The sequence below is a fragment of the Lissotriton helveticus genome, chromosome 11 (genome assembly GCF_964261635.1).
Source record: "Lissotriton helveticus chromosome 11, aLisHel1.1, whole genome shotgun sequence".
Taxonomy (NCBI): domain Eukaryota; kingdom Metazoa; phylum Chordata; class Amphibia; order Caudata; family Salamandridae; genus Lissotriton; species Lissotriton helveticus.
This window is the reverse complement of record NC_136072.1, coordinates 464,601,189-464,624,714: the sequence shown is the minus strand read 5'-3', so window position 1 is coordinate 464,624,714 and position 23,526 is coordinate 464,601,189. Positions and strand designations below refer to the sequence as shown.

The following is a 23,526-nucleotide window of genomic DNA, read 5'->3' as shown; positions in this document are numbered from 1 at the left end:
GTATGTGCTTAAAAACAAAGCGGACACTTAATACATAGACAAAGCAACAAGTATTGCCCCCTATATTAGTATCTAGAGCAAAGTAAAAACATTAAAAGAGCAGCAGTCGTCATTTCCAGCTAGGTATACACCAGCAACCATTAGCAATATATGTACAGTGTGGCTCACCTATTAGTCAGGGTTGATGTGTGTCAACAGTGCCCAGCGGGTCAGACATCAGGGGTGAACCACTGTAGTTGAGGCTGGGGGGAGGTAAAGGTAGAAATTGGAGCCGTAGTCAAAGCCTCCGGGTTTGCCCCACTGTAAGGCTATGTGACCCGTCCAAGATAACATAGCGCCCCCTCAGGCCGGCAAATTGCGCAGGCTGGTGCTCCCATGGGTGATATATTGAAGTCATGCTTAGTGCCCGCAACAGCCAGGGTAATGGTCACGTGTCAGGTTGGATGGGGGACACAGTCTCGCTGAGTAAGTAGGGTGGAGGCTGGTCCATCAATAAAGCGCTGCCCTTAGAGTGCAATGTAGAAACTGCACGCTGCATCAGATGGGGCAAAGGAGCGTTAATTTACTTGGTAGCGCGGGAGTGAAACAAGGAATGTTACCTACACCAGCCGCGGGAGTGGACCAAGAAAGGCAGGATTTAAGCAGATGTGAATGAAGCATCGCAGGAGCAGCTTATCTGGGCATGTCGGTTCCTGATAGTAGCTTATAGGGAGGTGGAACTCATTTTTCGAGGTGTGCACCCACCGGAAGCGATTAAGCGAAGAGCCCGTACTAAATACGCAATTTGCCGGCCTGAGGGGGCGGTATGTTATCTTGGACGGGTCACATAGCCTTACAGTGGGGCAAACCCGGAGGCTTTGACTACGGCTCCAATTTCTACCTTTACCTCCCCCCAGCCTCAACTACAGTGGTTCACCCCTGATGCCTGACACGCTGGGCACTGTTGACAAACATCAACCCTGACTAATAGGTGAGCCACACTGTACATATATTGCTAATGGATGCTGGTGTATACCTATCTGGAAATGACGACTGCTGCTCTTTTAATGTTTTTACTTTGCTCTAGATACTAATATAGGGGGCAATACTTGTTGCTTTGTCTATGTATTAAGTGTCCGCTTTGTTTTTATGCACATACTAGCTGCACCTTCACTAGTATGTCACCTAGTCACTGTGTGCTTTAGGTCACCACGAGGAACGCATTGTAATAATTACCTGTTGTAATGATTTCATTTCTCTCCCATTTCTAGGCAGGAGAGAGTGTCAAACAAGTAGTACAATAGTATGTTTTATGTAACTGATACTCACGTAGATCAAGTTTGGCAGACAGTAGTTCTGCATTGTTATTAGGTCCTGAAGAATCGCATGTCAATGAACGTAGAGCGAGAAACATGTTGACCATACCTTCCACATTTTAGTACTGTCTCACACTTGGAAACCTTAGTTTCTGCGAGAACAGACTAACCCCTATTTTAATTGAGGCAAAGGAACACCAGTCTAAAGTTGCTTTCCGGTAACCCTTGCTTCATTTTACTCTCACCCACACCGTCTACACTGACCTGGCCCCTCACCCGCACTTCACCCATAGGCAGTTGGATAAAAAGATCTCCGCCAAAGAGCCCCTCCTAGAGGAGTTGCCCGTTGGGAATTGCACCGCCTACCCAACGAGAAGCATTGCTTATGATGAAGCATGACACCCGCAAGGGTGTGTGAGGCCATTATATCCAACATAATGGATACCCAGGGGTAGTTCTCCAACGAGTACTCCCTTCTACACCTCGATGATCTCCAGACTCTTTTAGGAACAGCCCAGGCCCCCCTTTTTGTTCTCCTCATTGCCTTGGGCTCCGACTGTGACTGGACCTTCCAGTCACCCCAGAGCGGTAATCTGAGCCCTCTGGATCTTCAAGAGCCCCACTCCCCCCTTCTTGTTAAGACCACGCATACCATCACAACGCGGTATTTTACATCACGGTTTTGACAAAGCAAGTCGTTACATCGACTTGCATTGGAGGGCGCTGGATTTAGGAATAGTGTGATTTACTATTCCAAATCCAGTTTACGTACAGTAGGGAAGGTGTTGGAATAGTAATTCACACTATTCCTTAGTCTAGATCTCCCTCCAGTGCAAGTTAACGTAACGACTTGCGTTGTTAAAACCACAATATAACCATTACACGTTGTAATAGTTGTGTGGTAAAGGATATTTCCCCTCTTGAATATATGATGATACCACGCATACCATCACAACGCAGTATTTTACACCGCGGTTTTGACAACGCAAGTCGTTACATCGACTTGCGTTGGAGGGCGCAGGACTTAGGAATAGTGTGAATTACTATTCCAACTCCAGTCTACGTACAGTAGGGAAGGTGTTGGAATAGTAATTCACACTATTCCTTAGTCTAGAGCACCCTCCAGTGCAAGTCGACGTAACGACTTGCGTTGTTAAAACCACGATGTAACCATTACGTGTTGTAATAGATGCGTGGTAAAGGATGTTTCGCCTCTTGATTCCAGCCCATGCCTCTTTCTTCTACCACTCTACACTTCCTGTCTCTTTACCTCCACCCCCAGGTCCTTTCTAATTTTTGTCTTCTTCATTTGCCACTGTTTTCCTATCGTTCAATCATTTTCTCTCTCCCTTTTCTGCAATTCTCTCTTTTGGTCGATGTCTGTTAGTGAAAAATTAGTCCATATCCCCAGATGGCACAGTAACACAATAACCTTCGACTTAATTAAGACACTTCTGCAGAAATAGGATGGAAAAGAAGTCAACGAGGGTCAGGCATACTTTCCAAGCAGCTGGAGTGGAACTCCAGGTAGAATCTGGTCTTGGACTTGGTCTGGAGCAGAGCAGAGCAGTTCAGGAGCTCAATCTGGCCCTGGGAGTCAGTCAGATCTGCACCTGCACCTAGGAAAGGAAGATAAGAACATTATGACATAGAAGAACATGTAAAATCTACCTTTGATCATGTAAGTAGCCATGTTTAAGAAAAACACTCACTGCTCCTCCCTCTAGTAGGACAAAAAGGAACCTTTAGCGGAATCCAACACTTACTGTTCTTGGAGACGTACTGGGAGGTGACGCCCACTTCAAAGGTAGCAAAGACAGGGGAATGGTCACTGGTCATGATGTCATTGGTACAACCTGCAAAGGAGGAGGTAAGCTGTATTACAATGCTGCACTGGGAGGGAGAGAAGATGGCACAGAGCATAAAATGGCAAGAACTCAAAAGGGAGAATTGGCATTAACTAAAGGAAAAATTGAGGTCAACAGAGACAGTACAAGCCACAGGGTCAGCCATCATATCTTTGACAGAGCTTCGACTTACCAGTCAATATTCAATGCCATAGATTTTATATTCCAAATCTAATTGTAAGGCATGACATAGCCATTCACCAGACCTCCTGTTTCATTCAGTACATTTGACTGCACCACATCGATCACTGTATGATCCCGACAACCCCATTAACTACAAGATGCGCCCAACCTCAAACACCGTAAGACATATACAGCCCTATGATCTGTTTTGCCATATAGATCATATAACCTAGACAGCCATATTCTTCATATGGCCTTTTTTACTCCCTTTCACTTTGGATCTGCACAACCACACTGGCTTGTCTTTCTCATCACCATCCTTAACATGATCCAATACAGTCCCACTGCTTCTGTGTCCTGCTCCTACTGCTTATCATTTGACCTAAACAGCAATACTCCTCACAAGACACCTATGGTCCCACTTACAATATGACCTGCCTGAACATTGGCACATGTGAAATGACCTTCTCAACCTCACTCAGATTGTGACCGGCATAGCCCTACTCCGCAGCTGGCCCGTGCCTGCCCTTTCATCTTACGACCTGATAAACTTCACTCACTGTATCACCTGCTCAGTCACACTGTTTGCAACCCACAAGGCCCACCTATCAAATGACTTGCTTGACCCTCACACCATTTCACCAAAACAACCCTATTCTGGCATATACAGCACCACTTACTACAAGGCCCACTGAACGTCACTCAATATATGACCTGTGCAGGTGCACTCCATCGACCTCATTTAGGGGTTTCCTGGGGTTTTAGCTGCAACTCCATGCCTGCCCCTTGCAACCCCGTGCGCTGCCTTTGCGACTCCTGGCCTCAGAGGTGACAAAATCAGTTCCAAGAACACAGTGGCAGCTCGTCCTTATGGACATGGGTTGGGAATAATAATATTATTCACCCTTAGTGTAATAAGAATGGAATACAATTAGCTAGAATGTGACCTTCCATGGCAGCTGAGGTAAGTACAAAATGCTTTTAAATGAATGGTGTGTACATTCTTGGGGGTAAGTGTGTTTATGTAAGAGAGAGTGTGTGAAAGTGTCAATGTGTAAGCATGTGTGCGTGTCAATGAAAGTGAAGGTCAAAGGGCATGTGATGTCACTTCCACTACCCCTTGCACTTTGGTGAATTTCCATCCATTTTGCAGTCACTAATTAAGCTTCACAGTTCCCCTAGCTATTGGGCCTTTATATAACCAACACATGTTCACCCATGTTCGTCACTCACGAAGTCTCGCTTTCCATGTAATTGCATAAGGAGTATAAGTATAATTGCTAGTTCATCCTTACTCGCCATTTATCAGGCAAAGTCTACCTCCATTTTGTTACTGGTGCCATTTAATTGCGAAAAAGCCACACTTACCATATGACTGGCACAGTACGTGCACTTCAGGGTATGACTTCCAGAGAACACGATCACACCACGATGGTAAATTATACTTAATCTGTAATCAAATAAAAATTGGAGTGAAGAGCACTTTGCATAGCAGGTATCTCCAAGATAGTTGAATTCTGCATAGTAAGCATGGGGCGTAGACTATGCCACGCTTTCAATGGGAAGACAAGTTGGGTTACTCAATACTGATTTGGTGAATCAATCAATCAATCAACCAAAAATACTTTATGCGATGAAAGCACAGTAAATTACAGATAACATAAGATGCACTAATAAATACTAGCATAAAAATATAAAATCTCACAGTTTCGGGACTAAAAGTGAACTGGACAAAATCCATCATACTCCCACTCACCTCGAATACGAAAAAGCTTACACCGGATTACCCGCTCCAATGGATGACAGACCCTGTACGATACCTAGGCGTCAAAGTACAGCGTCAAAGTACATACCGACTCAGAGCTGGTGTTTAGAGTGAATTGTGGGGTAGCTATTAGTAAACTGGAGGACGATATAGACAAATGGATCAGATTGCTGCTGTCACTGACAGGCAGAGTTGCGATAATGAAAATGGTGATACTTCTCAGTTTCCTTTTTCTCTTTGCCAACATACCAATAGGACTGCCTGGAATCTTCTGTCGCACACCGACCTCATTAATGATTAAGCTCGCCTGGGCTGGGAAACAAGCTCGGGTTAAGTGGGACATTCTCACGTTTCCATATAGCATGGGGGGACTTGGGGCACAAGACCTCGATTTGTACTACAGAGTGGCGAAGTGCGCGCATGTCCATCTTTGGATGCATGGCTCGCCTGTCATACCCCATCTGCAGATAGAGAGAATGGTGGCGGCCCCGCACCCACTAAGAGCCCTGTTGTTTAAGCCGCCAGACCGTCGAACAAGAATTATGGACTCCATTTCTGCGATCACACAGGCTTGGCAGCATTTACTGAAGCTTGAAGCTGGGGCCATCTTGTACTCCCCGCTGACTCCGGTAGACTGGTGCCATTGGTTACCCCCGTGTAAGGATCGTGGGGTTGCCCATGCTCTCCACACTCTTAATGTGCTGTCGATAGGAGATATGTTTACAGAGTGAACTGCAAAGAAATGGGAAGAGATAGAGGCCACAGCGGAAAACATCACACTACTCCACAAATTCCAATACTACAGAACTAGTCAAGCTTTGACGAATATCCTGAGTAGAGACCTAGCAGAACCACCAGAACTTGCTCCCCTTACGTATGTGATTAAAGCTGAATCCCCAGTTCAAATTGTGTCTAAGATTTACAAACTATCCCAGGAATACCGGAAAAATCACTACATGAAAGCACGCCTCGCTTGCCAAGTAGACCTGGGTAGGGAGCTAGACGACCCAACGTGGAAATACTGTTGCGAGAGTCCCAAACAAATCTCCCTGAATGGCAGACATAGGCTGATACACTTTAGTTTCTGAATAGGGTGTATTATACCCCAGAGCGTCTATGTAGATATGGGTTGCGCGACAGAGCGGAATGCAAGCGCTGCGGGAAAGCATAGCAGATTTTATACACCTGGCCTGGCTATGCCCAGGAATCGCCAACTTCTGGGTGGGGTTTTTAAGGAACTAGGAGAGATTATAGACACAACACTGACACCTGACCCACTTTTGGCCCTGCTGGGGTATTCCAAGCCCATAGCAAAGGCAGTCAGATGATTAGTGGACATAGGACTGCTAATAGCTAGGTGCAGAGTAGCGATAAGCTGGGCTAATGGCCCTACTCCCACGACTGCTAGCTGGGCAAAAGATATGTTATATTGCAGCACCCGTTAAACAGTGACTTGTGAAGGATTAATGTAAAATACTACTAATGTACCGAACGCTATGATGTCTCTTTGTATTACGGAAAATGTTAATAAAGAATTTAATTAAAAATAAATATATATAAAATCTCATATCACCTTTCAGAGTGAAAAACCCCAGCTAAAAACCATGATACATAAAAGCAGACCTTCACATCAGATATAAATTGCAGATCAAGCAGTGCTGGCCAGTCAAATCCTTTTTTACAAAGAGTGGGTAAAAATATTGTGTCATAATGATGCATAATTATGACAGATAAAAACTAGATGTAAAGTATCAAATACAATAACCGTATCACGTGTGCAGATTTTCAGGTCAGAGAATCTGTGCCAGCCTACTGACAGTTGAGGAAACAAATTCAGGCAAAAATAGGACAGTAACCACCTGTGCAAAATTGATACTGATTTGGTATGAGGTCACTGATCACAAGGCTTTGTAGCTAACGATGGATTGTACTTGAGACATGGATGCATGGCTCGTTTAGTGACTGATACTAGCATTGAACTACATTTATTCACATGCTGAGAAGGGATGAATGTTTTCTTTAAACCAAATTAGTCACATTCAAAAAGCTGCGGCCTGGACTTTGTTTTGGGCCTCGTTCAGCGACCACCGGTTTATCAAGCAAAGTTTCTTCAGCAGCGAGCTCCTCATTCTTAGACTCTGTTTCATTACAGAACACTCTCACATGTTTAGGCCAACTTCATGAAGTAGTGTCCCAGTGTAACCCTTACGTCTTCCCAAGTCCTATGGCCTTTATAGTTTCTCTGAAATATTGGAGGGATCATATTAATTTCCGGAAGACTCAGTGGTATTCGTATTCAGAAGCACTTTGGAAAAAAAACTATTTATGTGGGGCATCCATGTATAACAATCTACTTAAATCTGTAAGCTTAGATCTGAAATCGAGGCCTTCTTAGAAATTATGTGAACAATTAACACATTTTACTTTTACGGCTGTGGCTGCACTCAGCAAAGTGCTAACTGCCCAAGTCTTTCCCACCTCACCCAGGTCTTCAGAGACCCACAGGAATCGGTGGGATTGCAGACAACAGCCTGCTTTCTCCCCAAGTGTATTCTTCCTTTCTTGAGCCTCAGGGGACGTAAGAGAGGCAGGAGAATGCAGGGGACAATCTTGTGGTGCCCACCTACTTCCTCTCTGTCAGATGTGAGTCTGTATAGCCACGTGGCAGACAGGATATTGTATCCCATGCTCACAAAACTAATGCCACCATAGCTCTTGCTTTTTGATCTCATAAAAAACACATAGAGCACAGCTTCAGATGAGAGCAGGGGTGGTGGTGGTGGGGGTGGGTTGAGAACCTGACTTGCAGGACACATGGCATTTTCTTTTAAATTTGAGTGGGGAAATGGGGTATAGCGCTCTTGGTGATCAGTGAAGAAGCCAATGTGTTTTTATATCTGGGTGGGGGATAGGAGAGATGGCCAGATTGGCAGGACAGCAAGTCTATGGTAATTGTAATGTACAGTGGGGGAGAGGGGCTGAGGGAGGTAAGTAGGAGTCCTTGTTCTCCATAGCTTCCCCATTATTTCCTAATCCCTGCTTAGCAGAGATAGATGTGGTTCTAGATAAGATGGGTATCCCCTCTAATCTGTTAGCAATCCTTGTTCGGTTACATGAAGAAAATGATGCTAGGGTGAGGTGGGGTGACCATAGCCAACTTACTGATCCTATAAGGATTGTGCACAGTGTGAGGCAGGATTGTCTCCTGGCCCCTACTCTGCTCTCATTATGTATAAACAATGTTGTAAAGTAGTTGGACAGGTATGGCTCTGACTCTCCAAATGTGTCAGGAAGGAGAGTACCCGCTTTGCTCTTCACAGATGATACTTTACTGATTTTCAAATCCCTCAAGGACCTAGAGAGCAACCCCTAAACAACTTTACCATTTTCTGCTGAGGGTGTGGGTTACAGCTTAATAACTCTAAAAATAAATGTATGATCTTTATCTCCACGAAGACTAAGAACTATATTTGTAAGCTATATGTAGGTACAAATCTTGTAGAACAGGTCTACAATTTTGATTACTTAGAGCTAAGATCAACAACAAATTTGGACTAGTCTATGCAAGTACAAAAATCACATGTATCCTTACTCCAATATACATCGACACTGTTAAAGATTCACAGGAAAACTATATCTACGCGAGCTGCTCCAGCACTAGATATTTATAATGCTACGGCGCTGGGAGTTGTATTATATGGCTCAGAGATCTGGGGACATTCTGACCTTGGCAGAAACAGATTAATTAGACCCCTTTTTGCTCTCCCAAGGAGTACACCCCTGATTCATCACCAGCTAGATATGGCAATCCAAAGGATTGCCTTGGAAGCTGAGTATAGACCCTTGGTTTACTTGCACAGACGTTGGACCTCGACTGCTCTAGGAGCTTATCGAGAGATTTCAAGTGATATTTTGGCCCTTTCTTGGACCCAGAAAGTACCACGGCTTATGCATGTTAAAATAGTACTGAGGAAATTGGATCTGGAGAGGCTTTGGTTATATCCGGAGAAATCAAACTCCCTTTCAAAAATGGATATTAAATCTTTATATTGGGAGTAAGTGTCTGTTGAAACTATTGGTGGAAGTAAAGGTTGTCTAACCACACAGTTTACCGATTCTAAACCGCTCCCTATCTATGAGAACACAATTGATGAAATCATACACCCTTTAGCTTGGACATTGTACATACAATTCAGGTACTCATCCCTTCCAACAAGAGTCTGTTGTACTAAGTGGTATAAGGCACAGCTTGTAGGTGATGAATATAGAGCATGTAGAGGGACTTTGGAGTCTTTCATTGATATTTTATTCTTTTGCCCACCATATGGATCTCCAAGAGCAAAATGGACAATGCCCCGTGTAAGGAGCTGAGTTCTAGTTGGCATCTTGAGGCCTTTCGGATGCGTGGGACTGATAGATCAAGGCTCGTGGTTTTCTCTGTTGCAAGATATCTGATGTGTCGTTGGATCGGGCGCTCTAAATGTATCCAAGTTAGTAAATAGGCACTGACATAAACCCTGTATACGTATGTGTCAGCCCTTGGAAGATGTGCTAATCTAAGTTCTTATGAATTGCCTGTTCCAGTGCACCCCCCACCCCCCCAAAAAAAATATTACAGTTATGCACTTTACCGTTAACAAATTATATGTGTGATTGGATTTTAATTGATGTTTTTATAAATATTTTAGGGTATGTCTCTATTCTAATTGTAAGGTCTTTTGAAATAAACTTTTCCATGCTAAGAAACAGTTAACGGTAGTAATTTGGGATGTATATGTGTTGGTATGTCGATCATGTGACCTCTTTGGACCTTTGGACCTACCAGAAGCATTTTCTTATGCCTCTTTGTAAACTATTTATTGCTACGTATATATGCTAAATACAGGTTTAAAACAGCCCTTGTATACTTTTTTGAAAGGAATGTTTTAGATTTACAAACTGTAGTTTAACTTGTATCTTCTGGGGCCTGTATCATGTAGTATGAGTCCTGGACACTGTATACATCAATTGCTAATTTGCACTGGCGTGATCACAACTGAGTAATAAGTGGGACCACAGACTGTGATTATTTTGTTCTATTTATCATGGTGTTTTATATACATATTTTTATTAAATATTTTGTGTTGCATTGTTTTTAAATTGAGTGTTGTTGTTTTATGCTCATGTGTACTTTTAAGCTCGTTTGATCGAAATAAAGGTTGTAGGACTGATGGACTGACTGTTTTATGGACAATCATCCCAATAAACTTATTTTGTACTACTTCTACCAAATTCACCTTGGTCTTGCTCCATTAGAAACAGTCCAGCTTGAACTACAAGGCCAGGTCCCGACCAGACACAGGTCAACACAAGCACACCCAGACCAGTTTTTGGCCTATTTTGGAATATTTCGGCCTCATCAGTGAGTCGTAAATTGATTCCTATGGCACAGTGAGCATCGGACCCAAGTCTAGGCATTTGTATCACTGAAGAAAACAAAAGGGTAATGGTTGAAATACTTGAATTAATCTCAGACACCGGTAATTATTCAGGGTTGAATTCCAGTCCATCATTCTTTAAATACTCTTGCTCTTTTGACAGAGAGCAGCTAGAAGCAAATCTTGGTCCTGCCACCATATGACAATCCAACCCAAACTGCAAGGCAAAGTTGCCTCCAACCCTCGAGTAGTTTCAGCCAACTTGGGCCTTATCAGTGAGGTGCAGCTTGAGACCTCTGCCACAGTGTGCAGGCGACCCACATCTGGGCATACCCCTCACACATAGGATATTGTACTGCAGAAAACAGACAGAAAGGTGGAACACTCAAATTAAACTCAGCTACAGGTAATTGCTTGGGCCCCATTCCAGTCCGTATTTGTTTGCCATCTATGCCACAGGCCATACGCAAATCTACAAGAGATAATCCATTCCAAACTGCCGGGTATGGTCCCCACCCCCCAGATAGGACCATAAGCAATCCTAGGACAGTTTTCACATTATTATCCTTTTATTTTTCTCAGTGCGCTGGGTTTGCCCAAACTTGGACCAATGCTCACTTGATAGGCAAAGGTCTAGGGTTCCTTATGTTTCCTTCCAGACTTGTCCTGGCTTAACAGTTCTGGCTGGACTGTTCCTGCTGGATGGAGAAGGACCATTGCAGAATTGCTTATGGCCCACCCATATCTGTCCAAAATGGCATAGTGGGTAAACAAACAATGGACTGGAGTGCACCTTGAGTAATTATCTGTGATTGCGATCAATTCAAGCATTCCACCCTTCACCTTTTGTTTTTCTCCTAGGGTGGGTAATGTGATCTTGTATTATAGGTTATAAAATACCACCTCCTCAGAGTTCTCTGACCTTACAAAGAAAGTCGGTCTTAGGTTTCACTCCTGTAATTGATAATGGAACCCCTAGCTTATTTGCAAAATCTTTAAAATACATGCTGGGAGTTTATTCTCTCTCATATACAATTGCCAGTAGTTCTATTATGTGTGTATAGATTATTTGAAGGCAAAGCGACAGACTTACAAGGAAATTCCTCTAAAGGTAAGTGTCTCTGAAATGTCAGTTGGCCAGGGAAAAAGGCAATCAATTTTCAGATCAAACCTGACATGTGACTCACTCCTCCTCTTCTGCTGAGAGACAATGAAAAGTTGGAAAATAGGTAAGAATATAAATAGGTCACTCTTACCCAGATCTGTTATCCTTTTTTAGGTATATTATAATTATTGCCAGTTGAGATGACTTGAAATAATAACTAGATGCTCATAGAAATCAGGTGTAATGAAATCAATTTCAGGGCACGTGGATGGCATCAGTATCAATTCACTGAGATTTAACATCCCACGTAACAATGGAGGGTGGGGCTATTGTGATCGATTTTAGTGAGAATAATTTGCTTACCTATCATGTATGCATTTTCCTGTAATATTATTAGGGATTCAAGACAAGGTAATGTCATTCCTAGTGATGTAAAACAATCTTCTTATTACTAATCCCACTTGAAAATTTGGAAACCCTGTGTTCTCTGATAAGAGAGAAGCATTTAAACACTTTCAGCACAAAACAAATTAAGAAATACATATTTTCCACTCCAAAATCGGTACAGAAAGAGTGCCTCAATTACATAATTAAAGAGAGCAGAGTCATTGTACAGGAAAGAAAAGTTCGTTTTTGAAGAAGTTACGAATTTGTAGCTCTTTGGAAGAGTCACCAGTGCAGACGATAAGGGCAAAAAAAGTAGTAGGTTTACAAAGGCACATAATGAACCCAATGAAATACCTAATAGTGGGACATGAACAACGAATGTCTCTCTACATACGATAACAAGCATTTACAATGCAACAGGTCTTGCATTTGCGAGACTTTAAGCTATTGGCATTGTAAATGACAATGCCTTTTATTTATCTGTTTTGCAAATTAACACATACATAAAAGGCATTGTCATTTACAGTGTCAATAGCGCAAACTCTTGAAAATGCGCGACCTATTGCATTTCAAAGAAGCTGCCACCATTGTCCCGAGCTGCTTGGAAAGTGAAAGCGCTCATGGCACACTGACTGTTGCAGGAAAGCATGTTGTGCCTGCAGTAGGAGAAACTTATTAAAGAATTTAGGGCTAGATGTAGGTAATTCCCATTTACAGACTCTTAAATACCGAATTTTACTGATTCGGTATTTAAGAGTCTGTAAATGGGAAGGGGGCAGATGTAGGTAATTCCGAATTCTGGAATACCGAATCTGTAAGATTTGGTATTTACCGATTCGGTAAATACCGAATCGGTATTGCCCATTGATTCCTATGGGCCTTGAAGCCCATAGGAATCAATGGGCAATACCGATTCGGTATTTACCGAATCGGTAAATACCGAATCCTGCAAGGGTGCAGGGGGTGTCACTTTGACACCCTCTAGCACCCCAAGTACAGGCTTGTGTGACATGTGGCACACATACATGCCCTAAGGGCATGTCTGTGTGTCACATTGCACAGGTGTGCATGCACAGATGTGCATGCACACCTGAATTCGGTATTTTACCATACAATAGCATTGTGTGGTAAAATACCGACTCTTAAGGGCCTGTGGCACTGTAATCTGTGCCACCTACATTTGGAATGACAGAATCGGTATATTTACCGATTCGGTAATTTACCGAATCGGTAATTTTACCGATTCGGTAAATATACCGATTCTGTAATTTTCAGCCCCCTACATCTGAAAACCCTAATACCGGTCGCAAACGGCCGAAATCGGCTGTTTCCGACCGGTATTAGGGCTCCTACATCTGGCCCATAGTGCTTACAGTGCTTACAGATGTACCGTGGAACAACCAAAGTAAAAGGGCCAGTCCTGATGGGAGGTTACAAATGAAGACAAGGCGGTACTAAGGAGGGTCTAACAAGTCTTTTACTGAATCAGAAGCCATCATTTACGAAGGACAATGACACAAGCCAATGACAAGTATGGACGGAGAGTGGGCGGGGCTTCAAGTCCATACTCCAATACAACATGGCTCACATAGCAGCGCATGCGCTGCCCAGGCTCGACCTAAAAAAATGGGAGCACTAGTTATGTCTGGTGCCCTTAAAAGAAAAATAATGCCTATCCAGTAATACGTCTTTGTATGTGTTTGACAACAAGTAAACAAATATGTGAGATTGAGAAGTGTGGCTCAGGGGTTAGAGGCAGCAGACCCGGAAGCTGAGATCGGTCCTGGACCAGGGTTCAATTCCTCGCCTCGGTGGGTCTTGGGCTAAAAATTCCACGGACTCGATAATTCTCGCCCCGGTGCCTCCTCGACTCACGGGTTCACACTCTGCGACTCTGGGCAATAGCTTGCTTAATCTCCACAACGGCCCCTCGCGGCGGGATGCCTGACTTTCACCTTGTGGATACCCTGCTATCTCACAGGGGAATACCAGGAAGGGTTCCCTAAGCAAGCGCCGGGAAACCCACTGCGGGTAGCTGTGCGCTATATAAGCTCAACTACATTTACATTCTGCAAAGGGATTGTGAACCACTCTCACTGCTCACTTTTTGTGCAGGTGATCTGATAGTGGGCAAGTGGGATTTAACTTTACAGGATCATTTAGGCAGCATCATGATTGGTATCTTACAAAACCGTTCACAAAACAATAAAACATAAATAGTGTGTGTGCTCATGCATGTGAGTGTTGGAGATGTAGACAGATTGCCATACTCACGCTTGTTGCTTTCTGCTTGGTGTACGCATACTTTTCTCGCGTTAAGCGTTCATACCGATAGGTGGGGGCAAAGGTGATTTCCTCTTCATCTAAAAATCAATATTATAAAGCATTTGAGGCTTTAATATGCTTTTGATTGCCACAGAAAATAGGATGTGAACAGAAAGCATACCACTAATATTTAGCATGCAGTATGGCACATCACAAAAAAATTGCAAGTACTATATAGACCCAACCACTACATTGCAAGTTAAGTCTAGGTAAGTATATATGGAGTTAAGAATAGTAAATATATGCATACCTTGATGATGTACAGGAGTGCGATGTAGCGATTCAATCTTTTTTTAAAGTTTATTATACTGACCTCAATTTAGTGTCTTACAACTGGCACTGGCCTCAAGGCATATCAGGGACTCCTGTCTCCATCTTTTTTTATAGGTCGAGGAACTATTCCTGCTTCTTATGTCAATCTCTACCAGAGGATTTCTCTTCCTTTCAGGGCGCAGGAGATTCCGATGCCAATCAGAACCTGAAAAAATCTTTCATTCTTCCCAAGAACTTGGACAACGTTTCGATTTCTTTCTTTTTTTTAGAACTTGGCTAAACTATAAGACACTTTCACTTCCTTTGTGGCTTTAAAGGAGCTGTCACTCCTTTTAGGGTCATGAGAAACTTTCACTTCCTTTTAGAGCAGGTAATGTCATTTCTTGGAGCCTGGAGAAAAAAAAATGGATTCTAGAAGCTTCCACTTTCTCTAGGGACCCGGCTCAACTGTCATTTATTTTAAAACATGAGTGAAGCTTTTGCCTATTTCAATAACTTTTTTCCATTTCTATCAGTTTCTGGGAGAAGCGTTCACTTCCTCGAGGTACTGAACAAACTGTGAGAAACTTTCACTTCTTGAAGACCTGAGAGTAGACTTCACTTACTATAGGGCCCAGAAAACTATACACTTCTCTAGGGCCTCACTCAAAAGTTCACATTCATTATTACAAGTAAAAAGCTTTCGCCTTCTTCAGGGCTTCTTTTTTTTAAGGCATCCAGGAAAATGTCACTTCTTTTAGGCCATGGCAGTAGCTTGCAGTTCATTTACGGTCTGACAAAAAGGTTTGTAAACTTACATTTTCTTTAAGGCCTGGGCTGGAAGAAACTCTCTTTAGCACTTTGCCCATATTCCTCGTCACAGACATTATCCTGTGATTCTTGCCCGTGCTGTTCCCTTATACTTACATAAAGGTATAACCTCTCCTCCTGTATGAAGGCCAAATGTGAACCATTCACCCACTGGACCTCTTTCCTTGATCCAGGCTCTGTACTGTACTTGGATGGTACTCAGTATCAGGCTAAATTCCATATTTTCACAGAACAAAAGTCTGGTCACAGGGATCCACGCACATCCGCCCGCAATTTTCATGAGGCAGGGCGACTTCTGCGAATCCTTGCATCTTGCTGTAGGAAGCCGGCTCTGTATATGGTATTATCACTAGGGGCTAATACCATGCACAGAGTGCAGGTGTTCCCCAAAAGTGTACAGGGCTCAATATAAAACCTAAAGTGCTCTATTAGTGGTAATGTGGGCGAGAAGCCTTAGGCCTAACACAGAGGAGTGTAAGACATTTAGGGCCAGATGTAGGTAAATCTATTTTACCGACACTTAAATACCGAATTTTACCGATTCGGTATTTAAGAGTCGGTAAAATAGATGTACCGAGATGTAGGTAAATCCAGATGTGGATTTACCGAATCTTTAAAAGTCGGTATTTACCGAATCGGTAAATACCGACTGGTAATGCTCCATTCATTCCTATGGGCTTTGAAGCCCATAGGAATGAATGGGGCATTACAGGTCGGTATTTACCGATCGGTAAATACAGATTTTTGGCAAGGGTGCAGGGGGTGTCACTTTGACACCCTCTAGCACCCACAAAAAAGGTTCGGGGGCCATATGGCAGGCATACCTGCCCTAAGGGCAGGTCTGCCTGTCATATGGCACAGGTGTGCATGCACACATTTGCATGCTCACCTGAATCGGTATTTCACCATCAAATTGAATTTGATGGTAAAATACCGATTTCTTAGGCCTTGTGGGACTCATCAGAGTCCCACCTACATATCGATTTTACAGAATCTGTAAATATACCGTTCTGTAAATTTACCGACCGGTATATTTACAGATTCTGTAAAATTACAGATCAGTAAATTTACAGAACGGTAAATTTACCGATTCTGCCCCCTACATCTCAAATTCCTTTTACCGGTCGGTAACGGCCGAATTCGGCCGTTACCGACCGGTAAAACCCTACCTACATCTGGCCCTTATTGCGCAACAGTGATAAATAATGGACACACCACTCAAGAAGGAGATCCAGACCAAATTTGATAAAATTATACTTTGTTTGTACCTTATTTTAAGACCCAGATCTTCATAATAAGGTAAGTATGTTTTTAATTAAATAATAAAAAATCGACACAGAAACATTTTCACACTGTCCAATGTTATCCTATGGGAAAAACAATATTGTGGTTAAACAGGTAAGTAATGGACTTATAATCTCAGTCTTCGAAACCAAAAGTCAGCAAGGGCCCAGGGGCCAGGCGCCATGGAAGTTTGGAATATCAGATGAGAATAGCGTATTCAAGGGAAGACCTAATGAGATTGGATAAGTTCAAGTTCAAGCATTTGTAAAGCGCACTACTCACCCAGAGGGTCTCAAGGCGCTGAAGGGAGGGGTTTTACTTTTTATCGAATAGCCATGTTTTCAGTTCTTTTCTGAAGGAGATGTGATTCTGAGTACGGCGGAGGTGGGTGGGGAGTGAGTTCCAGGTCTTGGCAGCCAGGAAGGAGAAGGATCTGCCACCCATGGTGGTCTTTCGGATGCGCGGGACTGCGGCGAGGGCTTGATTGGATGATCTTAGTTGGCGGGTGGGATGGTAGAAGGACAGTCTGGTGTTGAGGAATTCGGGTCCTAGATTATAAAGGGCCTTGTGTGCGTGGGTAAGAAGGCGGAAAGTAATTCTTTTGTTGACGGGAAGCCAGTGGAGGTTTTTTAAGTGACCGGTGATGTGCTCTTGGCGCAGGATGTCTAATATGAGTCTCGCTGATGTGTTTTGGATGCGCTGGAGTTTTTTCTGCAATTTTGTTGTAATTCCGGCGTAGAGTGTGTTGCCATAGTCCAGTCGACTCGTGACCAGTGCATGGGTGACAGTCTTTCTTGTTTCGAGGGGGATCCAGCGGAAGATTTTTTTGAGAATGCGAAGGACGTTGAAGCAGGAGGACGATACGGCGTTGACTTGTCTGGACATAGAGAGGGAGGAGTCTAGAATGAAGCCAAGGTTACGTGCATGGTCTGTGGGTGTGGGCGCGGATCCCAAGGCTGAGGGCCACCAGGAGTCGTCCCAAGCGGAGGGGGAGGATCCTAGGATGAGCACCTCCGTTTTGTCTGAGTTGAGTTTTAAGCGGCTCTGTTTCATCCATTCGGCTACTTCTTTCATACCTTCGTGGAGGTTGTTTTTGGCGGTGTTGGGATCTTTGGTGAGGGAAAGGATTAGCTGGGTGTCGTCGGCGTAGGAGATGATGTTGAGGTTGTGTTGGCGTGCGATGGAGGCGAGGGGACTCATGTAGACGTTGAAGAGGGTGGGACTGAGTGAGGAGCCTTGAGGTACGCCGCAGATGACTTCGGTAGGCTCTGAGTAGAATGGGGAGAGTCGGACTCTCTGGGTTCTCCCCGTTAGGAACGAGATGATCCAGTCCAAGGCCTTTCCTTGTATGCCGATGTTGTTGAGGCGTTGTATGAGGGTGTTGTGACAGACAGTGTCGAAGGCGGCGGAGAGGTCGAGTAGAATGAGGGCCACTGTTTCACCGTTGTCCAAGAGTGCTCGGATGTCGTCGGTCGCTGCAATGAGGGCGGTTTCGGTGCTGTGTTTGGCTCGAAAGCCGTTCTGTGAGGGATCCAGGGAGTTGTTGGATTCGAGGAAGGCTGCTAGTTGGCTATTGACGGCTTTCTCGATGACTTTGGCCGGGAAAGGGAGGAGGAAAATGGGTCGGTAGTTTTTCAGATCTGAGGGGTCTGCTGTTGGTTTTTTCAGAAGGGCGCTGAGTTCGGCGTGTTTCCATATTTCTGGAAAGGTGGCGGAGTCGAAGGAGCAGTTGATGACATCGCGGAGTTGGGGAGCGATGATGGAGTCAGCTTTGTTGAAGATGTAGTGGGGACAGGGGTCAGAAGGAGAGCCAGAGTGGATTGAGTTCATGAGGCGAATGGTGTCTTCGATGGTGATTGGGTTCCAGGAGTTGAGGTAGTTAGTTGGAGGGGTGGTGTCTGATGGGGGTGTGGTGAGTTGGTCCTTGGGAGTATTCTTGAAGCTGTTGTGGATGTCGGCAATTTTGTTGTAGAAAAAGGAGGATAGCGCATTGCAGAGGTCTTGGGAGTTAGTGATGTCGTTGGATGCTGAGGGAGGGTTGGTGAATTCTTTGACGATATTGAAGAGTTCCTTGCTGTTATGAGAATTGTTGTCGAGACGGTCCTTAAATGCTGATTTCTTGGCGGATCGAATCAGTTGGTGGTGTATGCGGGTGGCTGTCTTGAGGGAGGCCATGTTGTCTGAGGTTGGTTCTTTTCTCCAATTCTTCTCCAGGGTACGGCATGTCTTCTTGGATTTTTTGAGGTCATCATTGAACCAGGGAGCTTTTTTGCTGGATGATTTCGACTGGTGTTTTTTCAGGGGTGCTAGTTGGTCCGCACTGTGGGTGATCCATTGCCTGAGGTTGGTGGCCGCTAGGTCTGGGTCCGTTGCTAGGGTGGGAGTTTTTTGGCTGAGAGATGTGAGGAGTTGGTCGGTGGTGATTTTGTTCCAATTTCTTCGGAGAATGGGTTGTGGACGGTTGTGGGTCAGGGTTGTTTTGTAGCTGAAATGAACACAGCTATGATCAGTCCAGTGGAGAGCTGTAGTATGATCTAAGGAGATGTGCTTGCTGGAGGTGAAGATAGGGTCGAGCGTGTGTCCGGCTATGTGAGTGGGGGTGTCAACAAGTTGTTTGAGTCCGAGATTGGCCATGTTGTCCAGAAGGGTGGTGGTGTTGTTGTCGAGAATGTTGTCAAAGTGGTAGTTGAGGTCTCCTAGAAGAATGTAGTTCTCGGAGGCGAGGGCGTGTGGGCTGACGAAGTCCGTGAAGTCATCGCTGAATTGAGATCGGGTGCCTGGGGGCCTGTAAATGAGGGTTCCTCTAAGTGTGGTCCTGGGGTCGGAGTGGATCTGGAAGTGGAGGTGTTCGGCGGATGCAAGATTGGCGTCAGAGCTGGTTGTAATTTTGATGGTGTTTCTATGGACGATGGCGATGCCTCCTCCAGTTTGATCGGAGCGGTCTTTTCGAATGATCTTGTAAGTGTCTGGTATGGCTATGGCGATGTCGGGGGCAGAAGATGCATTCATCCATGTTTCAGTGAGGAAGGCGATGTCAGGTGACGTAGTGTCGATTAGGTCCCAGAGTTCGGTTGCATGTCTGTGGACCGAGCGGGTGTTCAGTAGGATGCATTTCAAGTCGTGTTCGGAGCTGTGTGTGGAGGAGGTGTGTTTGGTGAGGGTCCTGACGCAGTTGAAATTACAGGAGAGGCAGCAGAATGGGCCGTGGGTACGTCCTGGGGTAGCTTCGCAGCAAAGTGGGGTGCGTTCGGGGTTGAGGGCGAGTAGAGTAGCGGCATCATAAGTTAATCTGGGGGGTGGGGGCGACATGGAGCAGGGGGACGGGCGCTGGGCGCGGTCCAGGCGCGGACGGGCGTAGACGGGCTTACCTTTGGCGCACCTTCGGCGCGCAAGGGGCGCGACCGCTGCGCGTGAACGCTGCGCGCAAGAGTAGCGCTCATATGCGGATGGTGGAAGGGGAGGGGCGAGGGAGGGTCAGCTGGGAAGGCGGGGGCGGGGTGGAGGTCCGGGCAGGGAGGGGAAACAACAACAACAGCAAAATGGCCGGCGGCCTTACACGGAGCAAGCAAATACACTTCAATCAGCAGAAATGGTTAAGCAGTCTGACACAGTGCAATATGGCAATAATAATGCAAAGCAGCAATACAAAGCGGCAATTTCAGTCACAGCAGCGGAGAAGCGCAACAACGATACCAAGCTGTGAGGCGAGGCAGGTCAGGGAGCAGCGTGGGGGAGCGACAGCGTCTGCAGAGAGCAGGATGGTCACAGCGCGATCTAGTCAGAGCGCTTCAGGTAGTATCAGTGGGAGGGAGGGTCAGCTGGGAAGGCGGGGGCGGGGTGGAGGTCCGGGCAGGGAGGGGAAACAACAACAACAGCAAAATGGCCGGCGGCCTTACACGGAGCAAGCAAATACACTTCAATCAGCAGAAATGGTTAAGCAGTCTGACACAGTGCAATATGGCAATAATAATGCAAAGCAGCAATACAAAGCGGCAATTTCAGTCACAGCAGCGGAGATGCGCAACAACGATACCAAGCTGTGAGGCGAGGCAGGTCAGGGAGCAGCGTGGGGGAGCGACCGCGTCTGCAGAGAGCCTAAGCCTATCTTACCCAATTGTAAAAATAATATGAGTGCTGATGGGAAGTTTTTAAAATGCCAACACTGTAATTTCAACCGCACTCATAAGAATCACCTCAATAAACCGGTCAGAAAATGGTCATTAATGGTACTAAACTGCCGGTCTATGGCGAAACATAAATATTAAATCTATGATATCCTAAAAGAAAGAAATCCAGATACACTATTCCTTACAGAAACATGGTTAAATGACAGTTCAGATCCTGATATCATAGATACACTCCCAGAGGGATATGTGATCCAAAGGCAAGATAGAGAACATAGACGAGGGGGAATCGCCATAATTCATAAAGCCTCCCTGAAGTGTAGTATAACGGAAGCAAATATAAAACACTGTGAATCACTCTTATTTAAACTCTCAGCGGCTGATGACGTGACAATAGAAGGCTTCCTAATATACCGCCCACCAGGTCCAGCTACACAATTTATAGAAAGCTTAGGAGAAAAGACGGTTCAACCAGCCTTACGATATGGGACGTTTCTTATACTTGGTGATTTAAATATAAATTTTGATAAGAAAGAGAACAAGGAAGCCCAATCTCTATGTATGGATCTTATGGCAATGAATCTCTTCCAACAGGTGAAAACAGCAACTCACCACGGGGGCCACACTCTTGATCCCATATTCACTAACCAAGAGGATATAAAAGTGGAAACACCTTGGCCGATCCCTTGGACAGACCACTATTTGACCCCTTTCTCAATATCTGTGCCATTGAGTAAGGACAGAGGGATCTAGTCTAAAAGCGACAGATAGGAAATGGGCAGGCTTTAATCCTAGATCCTGGGCACTGGGGAAAAATAAACCTGTCTTAGGAACTGATATAAACATTGCCAATGGTCAGTTTGAGGAATGGATAATAGATGCTATCAACGAGATAGCACCATGGAGTACTAATAATCCTAAGAGACAGAAGGCATCAGCACCATGGTACAATGAGACCCTTGCTAAAGCACAGAAAGAGTGTAAGAAGTTAGAGTGAAAGTGGCGCAAAAACGTCTGCAACATGGCCAAAGATTGCTATAGAAAAGAATTTAAAAAGTACCATGCATTAATTAAGGAAACTAGGTGCGAGTTCTACACAGTAAAGATAGAAAGCGCGAGTAGCTCTTCAAAAGAAATGTTTTCTATACTAAAATTTCTCAAATCCTATGAAAACCATAAGAAGGAGAAAATACCCTCAGTAGAAAATTGCAATAAAATTGCTGAATACTTTGAAGGGAAGGTGGCAAAAATATACAGCAGTTTTCCAACAGAAGCACGACAGGGGAGCAAAGTAGAACCAAGGAAGGAGTTTTTAGGAGAGAGACTCAATGAATTTAAAATGCCAGAACTTAACAAACTTAAAATAATTGCCAAAGGAATTAAATCAGGATCCCACATGATCCTGCTCGGCCAGTAAAATTATTGATGGGAGTAGATCTTATCATGCCATACATCTCTGAATTATTCACCACCTCCTTTCAGAAGGGTGAAGTCCCTAACAAATGGAAACAAGCAATAGTACGTCCATTGAAAAAGAAACCATCTATAGACCAAGCAGTCCTAGAAATCTTGCGCCCTATCTCGTTGTTGCCGTATGTCACAAAAATTGCGGAGATACTAGTAAACAAACAGCTAACAGCCCATATACAGAACAATGGTTTACTACACCCATCTCAATCGGATGTATGACGTTACAAAGCAAACTTTTACAACACATTTTTTACAACGCAACATCCATTACAACGCATTCCATTACAACGCATGCCATTACAACTAATTTTTAAAAACTACCTTTACAACGCATTCCATTACAACGCATACTACCTTTACAACGCATACCATTACAACGCATAACATTACATTGCATGTATGGTAAGTATTGGATAGTGTAGGGGTAAAAATTACTATTCTAACTCCAGGGGGGTGCAACAGTAGGGTAAGTGTTTGATAGTGTAGGGGTAAAAATTACTATTCTAACTCTAGGGGGGTGCAACAGTAGGGTAAGTGTTGGATAGTGTAGGGATAAAAATTACTATTCTAACTCCAGGGGGTGCAACAGTGGCGTAAGTGTTGGATAGTGTAAGGGTACTATGCGTTGTAATGTTATGCGTTGTAATGTTATGTGTTGTAATGACATGCGTTGTAGTGGTATGCGTTGTAGTGTCATGCATTGTAATGGTTGTGTTGTAATGGCATGCGATGTAATGGATGTTGCGTTGTAAAAGTTTCGTTGTAATGGTAGTGCGTTGTAAAAATTGCGTTGTAAAGTTTGTTTCCCTCTCAATCTGGCTTTAGAGCTGCCCACTCTACAGAATCAGCTTTGCTACTGGTCACAGATACAATGAGACAATGGGTGGACGCGGGACAGACAGCTGCAATAATCCTATTGGACTTAAGCGCGGCTTTTTCGATACCGTCTCACACAGGCTGCTTTTGCAAAGACTAGAAGAATGCGGTGTAGAATGCACTGCACTACGATGGCTGACATCCTTTTTATCATCACGAAGTTTCCAAGTATTGCAACAATCACAAATATCGAAGAGTATCTTACTGTCCCAGGGAGTCCCACAGGGGTCAATCTTGAGCCCCACGCTTTTCAACCTATATGTGGGACCATTAGCAGAATTGATGGAAAAAACATCAGGTAAACATTGTATCGTATGGTGATGATACTCAGCTGATTGTAACACTCTCGGGAAACAACAAACAGA

At 44.3% G+C, this 23,526-nt stretch overlaps 1 protein-coding gene across 1 annotated transcript in view; it reads right to left on the bottom strand.

The window, feature by feature from the left end:
* The window catches only part of INPP5D (inositol polyphosphate-5-phosphatase D), an 809,167-nt gene that overhangs the window by 250,375 nt on the left and 535,266 nt on the right, over window positions 1–23,526 (bottom strand). Inside the window, exons 17-20 of the mRNA XM_078666020.1 lie at window positions 14,274–14,362; window positions 4,694–4,775; window positions 3,062–3,151; window positions 2,795–2,914 (exon numbers count right to left, since the gene is read on the bottom strand). Of these exons, the coding sequence (XP_078522146.1) occupies window positions 2,795–2,914; window positions 3,062–3,151; window positions 4,694–4,775; window positions 14,274–14,362 (381 nt within the window). The remainder of the gene's footprint in view (window positions 1–2,794; window positions 2,915–3,061; window positions 3,152–4,693; window positions 4,776–14,273; window positions 14,363–23,526) is intronic.